Genomic DNA, 10,979 nt, shown 5'->3' with positions numbered 1-10,979 from the left:
CAGACCCTTAGCATGGAAAATCAATAGGCCAAACTGATAGTTTGAGATATTTAGCAGCAGCTGAGGAGAGGGCTTTATAGTGATTTGGACTAGTGGTTACCGTGGGGTACTCGTGACTTGTACAAAGAGCGTGTTTTGCTAATGTAGAAATAATCACTGTCCACTTTTTTGCACCTTTTATCTCTCTTCGTGTTAATACTCTCTGTAGACTTGGTTACATCTTCTGTAGACTTCAAAAGTAGATAATAGCTATTGTTCCGACATTCTAAATATCTATCGAATAAGCTGGTACTCTGGTTATGTTTTTCAGACCTCAGATATTATGGTGGCAAAGCACAGTGGTCACAAGGCAAGAGGCAGAATTCATACAAAATTACTTAACTGGGAGAGGGAAGCACAGACAAATGTGGACAGGCAGTAAGGAAGAAGTGATGTGGTAAAAGACTGTATAGATGCAGAAGACTCAGGCCAGATTTTTCTTAAAATAGATCAAAACAGTTGCTATCCCCTTGGAGTTTTTGTACAGTCCTGTTTTTTGCATGCTGATGTATGGAAACTGGAAAGTGGTATTAACTAATGAAGCTGAGGTGGCTTAATCTTCACTATTTCTATACAGTTCAAAATAAAAGGAACGTACAATGAGCAAGTGACAAAAAATGTGGGGAGAGTAGATACAATATCAAAAAAAAAGTTGCAGTCTAAGGTCATAATGCTGAAAGGAGCTTGTATATCAAATAGTTTTTAATGGCTTTTTTCTACAGAGACTAGAAATATAAACAAGCATACAGATGGTAGATTAAATGATGTTCTATTATTGTTGCTCACAGGTTTTTTTAGAGGAAACAGCATAGTGGCTCCCTGCAGATAAGCAAGTTTTGCTGTTCTGTGACGAAGGAAGAAAAGTTAGATGCATATAAAGAAAGAGGGACTTGATCCATCTTTTTGCGAGCATGTTAGTTCTTATTAAATACTTACCTGTTTGTCTTGTGTTTTATCATGGTTTCTTTATGAAATAGTAAGATTTCTTTGTATTTCCCATAAGCTCCGTGAATCTTGGATTACAGAAGGTCAGACTGGACCAGCTATACTTGTTAAAACTTATGAGGCTAAAAATCAGAGCTGCTGCCTGTGGGATACTCTGCCGTGTTGTTTTGTTCTACTGTGTGTGGATGATTGTTTGCAATGACTCCATCCTTGTCTGAACAGTCTCTCTCCGAGTTTGATTTAAAATGTTTTGATTTATGTCATGCTGCCTACTACAAATACACGTGCTTTGTTGGTGACTAGCACCCCCTATGCCTAGATCCTGCGTATTTGTCATTAGGATAACACAAAAATTTCAGTATTGCTTATTTGCAGCTGTACAGCAGAATCCTGAGTATCTGTAGCGGCATCTTGTTACGGCAATCCATTGGACAGTCTTTCTGTAGCTTTGCAGGGGCCAGTAGGCTTAAGCTGCATCCTTAGTTCCAATCACTTGGGTATAAGGCTGTTTACAGAGCAGGTAAAGGGCTTGTTCTCCTGTTGGCTTAGAAAATGTCCCTGCCGTATTGAAGGTGTGCCAAGCTGGTCAGTTGGACGCTGTTGAAAATCATAGGCTTTTTCTACGTCCTATTTTTTGGGAATCTTAGGTAAATTTTATATTAATCTACATTCTGTTCTTAAATATTTACTTTCTTTCTAGTTTTTCTTATGCAGTGCAACTTTGCACTGATTATCAAGATCTATGTTCCTTTTGTTTTTTTAATCTGGCTGCATTTCAGTCACGGATGGAATTGCCTCTTGTTTGCAGTTTAGTTAATGTTTAAACTCTCTGAAATCCTTGGTGAAAAAAGCACTCTCAAAGGTAGGGCATGCATATTATTCAAAACTCACTAAGCTCTGTACAAGAGGAAGGAAGTGTTTGCTCTACTTCTATATGAAACTTCTGGTTTGGTTTCATTGCATTATAAATAGGCTCTCAGATTTTGTTTCAGAAGTCTAATGCTTTTTTACTGTGTTCACTTATTTTTCATAAGTGGTTATCATTAGCTGTTCATTTTTTTAGGCACACTGATGTTTATGCTATATATCACAGTGCTGAGTCTTGCATTTTTTTAACTTCAGCTGTGATTTGGATAGATGACAGATAGGCACTCTTGCAAGTTACGTCATGTCGATATTGAGTATCTTGAAACTTTTCCTCTTATGTATACATTAACTACATGTAATTCTAACAGTCATTTAAAAAGTTGCTCTTAGGACTGATGCATTTCCTCTTTGAGTGCTACAACATTAATACTAAGGGGTCTTCTGGTTGCTCACACTCAAATGCTCTGATATGAACCTGTAGTTTTGATAGCAGACTTGAGGTTTAGGAAACAAAGGTGGAGAATGGGGAAATTGCCAGCTGTGTTACCATATTACTTTAGGCTTGGTGATACAAAGAGCCATTGGGAAGAGCTGTCCAAATACCCTCAATTAAAAAAATTAGGTTTGACCTTATGAAAACAAGGAGTGTATTATGCTTTAGAAATGCTTTTTGAGACCTCAGCTAAATCTGTGTGAGATGGCATTGTGCCATGCCAAGATATACCCGGCATAGATCTGATCAGATTGTCTTGGTCGCTGGGAGTAGCATCATCATGATAAAGTATCACTCTGAGTATTACAAGCGATAAAGCAATATCAGCACAGCTCTCCCCTATTGAGCCCAATCTAGCATATTGATATCTCTACAAGGCCATATTTGCGGCATAAAAATACATCTAATTCCTCTGAATTCCTTACTTACACTGTCAGCTGGGGTGTTATTGAGTGGGATGAGGCAGCATACTCCTCCCTCTGCATCTAACTGGTGCTTGTCCCCATTTGAGGAAGGCTGAGGTACAATTCCGCCCACTCTCCCTTGTATCATTTGCCATACTTTTTCCTGTCTTCTTCACTACCTGGATTATAGTAGAATATGGGGAATCTGATCCCTTTTCCCATTCAGTATCTGAACCTAAGATCCAGCTTGGTCTGGCAAAGTTCCCCAAGTTGTGAGCTGGGTAGTGAAGCTCTTTCATTTACTTTTTCTTTTTTGTCCTGTGGTACTGTAGCAGTACCTACATTGTTGATCCACAGATGGTTCCCAAGGCTCTGGTGAGTTCTCTGGAGACCCGTGTTGCATATTATTTCATGCCAGGAGAAGCAAGTAAATGTGATGGAATAAGTTACTGGTTTAAAGAAATCTGGAAGTGAAACTTAGCTGCATAGGCATGGCTCTGCTAATGGGTACTCATACCAAGAATGGACCTATGTCTAAGGAAATCTGAATTTGTGTTGGCAGGTAGAAATTTTGATAGCTCTGTAGATTACATGAATTAATCCTCTTAGTAATGAGAAACTAATGTAAAATGTATGAGTTATGCAGGAAGAAATACTGAAGGTAAATGTTTCAGCTGTTATGTTTTGTAGAAATAGCTTACTTAATACTTATTTACATGTGTCTATCATAGAATCATAGAATAGTTTGGGTTGGAAGGGACCTCTAAAGGTCATCTAGTCCAACCCCCCCTATATTAAGATGTTAGCTTTACTCAACGTATAGAACCTGCCTTTCTTTGTATTTGCAGTTTTGAATGAGCTATCAGTGCAAGCGATATGAAGTGTTGTGGAATCTGCAGTTTGTAGAGAGAGCCAGCAGATGGTGATCTTGTTACATTATACTTGTCTTGCTACTCAGAATGCGTGTTAGGAAAACTGTACCCGTAGGCATGTAATATATGTAGCGGGATGAAAATTTTGCATTCCAACTGTGACTTAGTTCTTACAGGTGGCCTACAACGTTTTCTCAGGGCAAAATAGATAATGTCAGTGAGAAATTTTTGAGTAGTTTTTTGGTGCTTATTTATCTCAAGATTCCCTCCTTTAAAAGAAGCAAACAAATGGAGAAGTTCTTTTCATAGTTACTTTTATCTTGCTATATACGTACTTCTATGTATGAAGATTTTTGGCTTTTCTGTAAGACGTTGTTTATCTGGCTAAATAAAAAAATAGATGGACAAACCTTACTTGCAAACTAGGGTGTAAATGAATAAGACCAAGCCAGCTGGTGCTAGAAAGGTGCATCTTTATTTTGAAACATGAGAGAGTTGTTTTTTGGAATGTGTAGTTTGGTTTGAACAGAAACCTGATCTTTCTGACTCCATAGGAAAATTCTACTGTATGTTTATAGATTATGCCTGAAAAACATTGTTAGAGGTTAGTGCATAGCTGTGCTGTACCAGGAGGAACCAGTGAGTTTCCCTTACTTTGTTTCTAGTTGGAAATTATTTACTAATCTCCTTTATTAGCAGCAAATTGCTTCCTTCTCCCATGCTAGCTCACTGTTTTGGCTGAAGCAGGAGGTCACAGGGCTGGTGTTAAGACTCTGACCATTCTCCACTCACCTGCCGTGGGAGGAAGAAGAAATAATCTTGTGATTTCTGGAGCCTGACTCATATTAGCAGAAGGCTGGCAAAGGGAGTGAACGGGTAGTAATGCTTGATATGAACAAAATTGCCATCCATCCTTAACGGTCTTCTCAAATTTTGTTTATAGAATCAAGTAAAGCAACTTCCTTTTCAGTTCCTCTTCAAAATAGCGAATATAGAACTAAGAACATATCTGGACATTTTTTTCCCCATTTTGTCAATTTAAAAATATTACCAGTAACTTGGGTTGGTTTGAATATTTATCGATACTCCTTAATCTCTTAATGATGGGGCATGAATTCTGTTTTCTCTCATTTTAAACAACTGGAACTTTATTGAATTGTTAGGTAACCTGAGTATTGTTCAGAAAAGAAGTCTGATAAAAGTGCAGATTTACTGACAGGCAAAGATTTGTCTCCTTTTAATGAAAGATCATTTCGTCTCAAACGAAATCTTGGTGAGAAATGCATGATTTGGAATGCTAGAGACAGTCATTGTATTACTATATTTCTTTTAGTCTTTTTTAACCTTTAAGTGTTTGCTTATCTAAGCTATTTACTGCTTTGTAACTGTTATTTTGCATCCAGGTATGTTGTTGGTATTTATTGGCGCTGGAAGGGAAGGTATGCTCCCATTTGTTGTATTTCACTGTTCCCTGCTGTTTTGATGAAAGCTGGGGCAGTGTGCTTCATGAAAAGTTTGTCTGTGTTTGTCTTCCTAGAAGTGACTAGTTTACATTGTACATCCAACAGTTGTCTTTCTGTTCATAAACACTTAATTTATCTCAGTGTCTTTTTGGCATAACTTACTGTCTAATTTGCTGCCGGATGGAAAGAATGAAAGGTATTTTAATGGTCTGCCTTGATTTTAATACAATATAGCTAGTCGTAGGAAGGTGAGTGGACTAACAGGAGTTTTTAATTACTTTAATACATGTGAATTTGACATTGGAGTATATGCTGAAGGGTGTTTTGCTACTGTTTTGGATCTTTTGTGATATCACCTATCTAACAAACTCTTATAATTTTATTCTATTTTGTTCTAGGCTGTTCTTTTCTTTTATTGTTCTATAGTTGAGAAAGGTCTGTTGACCAGGTGCATCAGTGAAGGCTATCTTCACCTACCTGCTATTCTTAATTTCCTTTTGTTCAAATGCTTTTTTTTTGATGATAAAAGCTTTTCAAAAAAATCCCTGTCCACTTTTTTTCCTCTACTGGACAGAGTACTTGTTCATGCTGTACTCGTATCCTGTCTTGCGGGCCTTTCTTTACCATCCCCCCATATATACCACTTCAGTCCATAAAGCAGAGCTGAAATGAAATGCAGCTAATACAGTCTTTATGACTTGTTTCTTTGACATGTTACTCTCCACCTGGCCTTTCAAGTCATGGCTTTTCTATTGAGCTGTATGCGTAGTTCTTGTCCTTGTCTTCCGGTTTGTATCTTACATGAAGATATACCTTGATCTAACCTCTTTTTTGTTTGGTTGGTTTTTTTGGCCTTCCCAAAGTCTTCTCCCCTGTGATGCAGCCAGCCATCACCTTCATTCCTTTTTCTTCTCTGAGTTGCTGGACTTTATCCTATGCTGTCTCATATGTTTCACAGTTTTGTTTCAAAAACATTCTCTCGGATCAGCCTTCTCAGTTAACTTAGATTTATTCTAAAATCTTTTGGGAGATGTTTGGTCACGTAGTAACTGAGAAATGCAAAGAACACCTTTTAATATACTGTGATGTACATGATATTTCTGGTGTTTTTGTTGGTGTGGGGTTTCTTGGCTGTTGTTTTTTTAATGGAATGCTTAAGGCTTTTGTTTGCCTTTAACATGCCTTTAATAAGAAATTTTTCTTTTTTTATTCTGCTATTTTTGATCCTTACATCTTGACAATTATTTTCTCTTGTGTATTTTAAAAGATTTCATTTTAAGATTAACATCCTTTGTGTGCCACAAGTTGTTGAAAATGAATTCTTCTCTTTCTGCTTACTCTTTTTGTTAACAACAGGGAAAGATTCAAGTACAATGAGAAGCCAGCATTAAGATCACATTCTATGAGTCCTCACCGGACAGATGCAGATAACCTAGCCACACCATTGTCTGTAAGATGCTTCTCCTTTTTTTGTCATAAAACTTGCTCTAGTTTTAATGAATTGTTTTTGTATATCCCCGTAAAGCTGTTATTTCTAATTGCATGAGTCATGATCCCTGTGTACAAGTGCAGATATTTGGGAAGGAGTGATAGGAAAGACTAAAGCTCATCAAAATCTGCCCTCTGCAAGTGCAGGGGGAAAGAATTTCTTGCAGGATGCTCTCAATTCATCCTAATGGTTGACCTCTGTTTAGTGTAGTGTGTTTAATGTCTGCTGCATTGTTTTCCCTAGGCTTGGCAAACTGACTGTATTGACATCATCTTGTATTTTGCAATAGTAGATTAAAGAAAGCTGCATAGATGTCTTTGGCTCTGTTTAATGATGGTTGACCTCTGAAAGAGTGAATTTTGAACAGTTTGTTTTATCGAACTTTCCACAACTAGCATTATGACTGATGGAAGGACGCTAAACAGACTTGATGTAAACCCCTTTTAGTCCAAAATATTTAATGATATTGTATGTATAATTGCAAGCATTTAAACTGAAAATTACTCCTGACAAATATATGTTACCAACAAGTATGCTGGTTTTTCTTTGTGAATATGTTCTGTAGCCTTGTAGTGTCCAGTCTTTCTTTCTGGAGAGGTTTGTCTCCTATGGTTCCTTCACCATAGCCGGTGCATCTATAATAGCTGTCATTCCTCCATGAAACACTGAATTTGCTGTATGTATGTTGTAGGTCTGCCCACACTTATCTTTTGATTGTATGAGGAACAGTTTAGAAAGATTGCAGCTGGAGGTGGGCTGTTGACACCCGAGCAATTCATATAGACTGTTCTTACCCTTCTTTATTGGGCACAATCAAGAACTTATGAGGACATGAAGTGAGAGATGGGATAAACTGGAAGCTTGCTTCTGAGGTCTGTCTTTCTGGGGAAACTTGTGTTCTGCTATGCATTTGGAGTAGAGGACTAGCAAGGGGATGCTTTATCGTGGCAGGCTACAGATGGTCTGTGGGCAAAAATGTCTCTGCTCTAGGCTCTGGTTGATATGAATGTACTTACGTGTGTGTTGATTGTATCTATACAAATGTAATTTAAAAAAGAAATGCCAAAATTAAAAATAAAAAATAAAAACAGATGCTGGATTTACTAAATTTCTCCTTATTGGTTTCCTGTTTGTTTTACTTGAGTTAAGAAATATTTCTTATGGAACAGTTATTGTAAAGAAAAGGATTTCCTTCAGTTGAAACCTGGATTTGGGGCTTTAAAGTTTTTTGTTGTTTTGTTTATTTTTTTTGTTCCTGGCTCTGCCACAGGCTTCCAGGGCAATGTTAGACAAATCACTGCACTTCATTGTTCTTCAGCTCCATATACTGGATTCTACTGTGATTACAGCTTTAAAAGGGCCTTTAAGTGAAATAATCCTCTCTTGCATTGCCAAACAGTTTGATGAATGTTTGGCTGGCTGGAACAAATAGTATCTTGTTCTGTTGTCAGTGACGCGCAGATGTTCTGGCATAATTCAGGCCCAGGTAGAGGAACAGGGAGTCTTTTAAGAAACATTAAGAACTGCCTCAACCAAGTGTTGATTAACTGAAGTCAAAGCTCCGTTCCCTGTATGTTCATAATGAATGAGCAGGTTTAAAAAAAAGAGGTGCTTGCATGTCAATACACAAACCTCTTGCTAACAAAACTTAATGAGACAAAGTAATTCACGCTTCAATATTCTGTTTTTCTAAATAGTGTTATATCTGGGTTAAGGAAAATTTTCTGTACCAGCTACCCTATTTGATACATTAAATACAATCAGTAGTTACTGTTATCCTACAGGAGAAACTTTCTTCTGAAAGACATAGCCTTGAGCGACTATAACTACAGTGCTTACTGATTGTTGGAAATTGTTTCTGCAAAGAGGACCCCTAGCCCTGAGCTGGGCAGCAGCTCCTCTGTCCTCTGCTTTTGCAGCTCTGCTCACTATAACTATTCCTGCCTTGCTGTGGTTTCCTTTAATTTTTTTTTTTTTTATTATTTGGAGGCTGATCAGGTGATCTCTGAATTCTGGATTAGCCCCACAAAAGGTACTGTGGAGATGGATCATTTCTAGAATAAGTATGTTGCTTAAAGAATGGAGTATTTTGATTTTTGTTTAGTAAACTCACCCTTTGTAAAGGAGGCCGTTGCTTTGGAAATAAGTAAAATAAAGAACAACATTGAAGTGAGGAGGCAGGCTAATTTATCCTCTGAATTCCTTTCTTAGCACAGTATCCTACTGGTAACTGAGCTGTTTAGATTAAAGCTGTCAGAGGTATCATGACACTATTAGGAAGTGCAGCGTAGGCCCAGTCAATGAGAAGCTTTTTTTTTTTTTGACTATGTATCTGCCAGCTCTTCTGATATTTTGTTTGACTTTTTTATGTTCCAGGACCATCGTCATAAAAAAACCATTTCTTTGGATGACAGTGACCTCGAAGCACGTCTCAATAGTTGGAATCTTGGGGTAAAATAAACAGAGTACATCACTTATTTATTGACTTGAAATGAAAACTCCTTAGTAATGTAGCTTGCATCTCTGAATTTAGTCAATGAAACTTTATGTAGGAATCAGTCTTTTAGAAATGAATTATTAAAGCTTGGAAAGGTTAATTATGAATACATGTCATCTTGAGAACAAAATGTTAAAAATGCCTCATTTTTAAGCAATAATAATCTTATTGTATTTAATATAGTTATTGATAAATCAAGCAAAATAGTAATACCTGCTGGTCAAAACCTAGTGTCTTACTCTGGTAGAAATTCAGACTGTTTCTTGATATGTCGATAACATTATTTTGAATTTATACTTGTATGAAGGAAAGAAGAGTTTGGCTTTCTATATTTTTTTTTTTTTTTAAGGAATACAGAGTTTGCAAGCCATTAATACAACCGAACATTTTTTTTTTTTTTGCCAGTTTGCCTCCTTTTGGAAGTGTTCAAGAGGCTTTTCAGTGTGTTAACCTCTTTCCTTCCCTGTTAATAATTAGAATCTTTAGACCAGCTCTGTGGCTCTTACTCATGGAAAGAATAACGTGTCTTTGCAAATTTGCTCTGCTGAGGAAAGGACCTACCTTTGTGGAAGCTTCTGCAGTGCTTTGGCTTATGTTCTTGTGTGGCCTTGGATTTATAATGTGTTTGTGAATATGGTACTTTTGCTACGATGCTGAGATTTGTCCTGACTTTGATATATCAAAACTAAAGTATCTGAAAGAGAATCTACTGTGGGGATGGAATAAGGAGGAGTTCTTTCTTGGACAGCTTGACAACTTCAGAACTAGTATTTATTGGATCTCAGCAAAAATGTAGAAGATACCTCCCCAAAGCTTTCCATGTTTACAGCTAGGAAGGCATTAATGTGTATTAAAAATTTTTTTTTTAGACTCTAAACCACTTTTGTAAACACTTCTGTAAAATCAAATCTATTTTCAAGCTGTCATCTTTTCTTTGAATTTGACCACATCCTCTATATTTTTGGGCTGGTGTAGCACAAGAGGTAAATACAGTGAGGCAGTAAATATATTTTTTATAAGGAGAAATGAAAAAATTGCTAGCTAAAATTGATGCAAATATGCGTTAATCTTCTTTGATATTTGCATGTACAAATTCAGTATGTGCAGCTTGATCTATGTGTTGTTCCTGAGCAGTTAATCAAATATTTTGAACGTAGACATATTAGATGAATTTAAATTTCATTTTAATTTAAGGCTACTGTTATAGTGAGACTTTATTCCTGTGGTTGTATTTTCTGTGGTATTAGTCCACAACAATTCTGAGGTCATAGTGTAGTTCCTTCTCTCTGTAGCTATATTCCACTGTATTTTTTCTGTTGTGTTGTTCTGTCTTTTTTTTTAAACCCTTTCCCCTGTACCACCAAATCTTTAACCTATTTGATTAGGATTAATATCCTCATAAGAGTTTAATTTTATTCACAGCACTTTTAATAAAGAGGTTTTTTCTTTTGTTTTCCTTTCTCATTTTCTGCTTATTCTCACAGGTTGAAAGCTCACTCAGTTGTGTTTGGAGAGAGGGCAGCTGAATTTGGGAGGGATGAGAGCTAGTTTCTAATGAAATACTTCAGCTTTTTTTTTTTTTTAAAAACAGTCATGTATTTTCATGTTGTCGTTTTAATCAGTTACCAGATAATCCTTATTCTTCCTACACTATTGTCAGTCCAGAGGGATATGACAGCATTTAAAAATCTTGCCTACTATACTCAACGTTTTGCATTGATGGCAAAGTTCTCTTCAGTAAAAATGTAAATGATAAGAGAGAATGTTAACTTTTTTGTGTCCTTCTTGATGTTTCTCTTGTTGTTTTGTTGCCTGTTAGCATTCTAAATGCAAATTGCTTCCTTGCTTTACTTCTGAGGGGGAAGGAAGTCTTGACCCTGAGACAATCCAAGAGCTGCCTGACTGCTTTC

At 36.8% G+C, this 10,979-nt stretch overlaps 1 protein-coding gene across 1 annotated transcript in view; it reads left to right on the top strand.

Annotated features, from left to right (window-relative positions):
• Positions 1-10,979, top strand: part of CEP112 (centrosomal protein 112kDa) — a 170,064-nt gene that overhangs the window by 2,499 nt on the left and 156,586 nt on the right. Inside the window, exons 4-5 of the mRNA XM_009323669.1 lie at positions 6,440-6,533; positions 8,949-9,023. Of these exons, the coding sequence (XP_009321944.1) occupies positions 6,440-6,533; positions 8,949-9,023 (169 nt within the window). The remainder of the gene's footprint in view (positions 1-6,439; positions 6,534-8,948; positions 9,024-10,979) is intronic.

This window comes from Pygoscelis adeliae, unplaced genomic scaffold (genome assembly GCF_000699105.1).
Source record: "Pygoscelis adeliae isolate BGI_AS28 unplaced genomic scaffold, ASM69910v1 Scaffold75, whole genome shotgun sequence".
NCBI classification, from domain to species: domain Eukaryota; kingdom Metazoa; phylum Chordata; class Aves; order Sphenisciformes; family Spheniscidae; genus Pygoscelis; species Pygoscelis adeliae.
The sequence above is the reverse complement of the archived record's forward strand: the minus strand, read 5'-3'. Positions and strand labels throughout refer to the sequence as shown.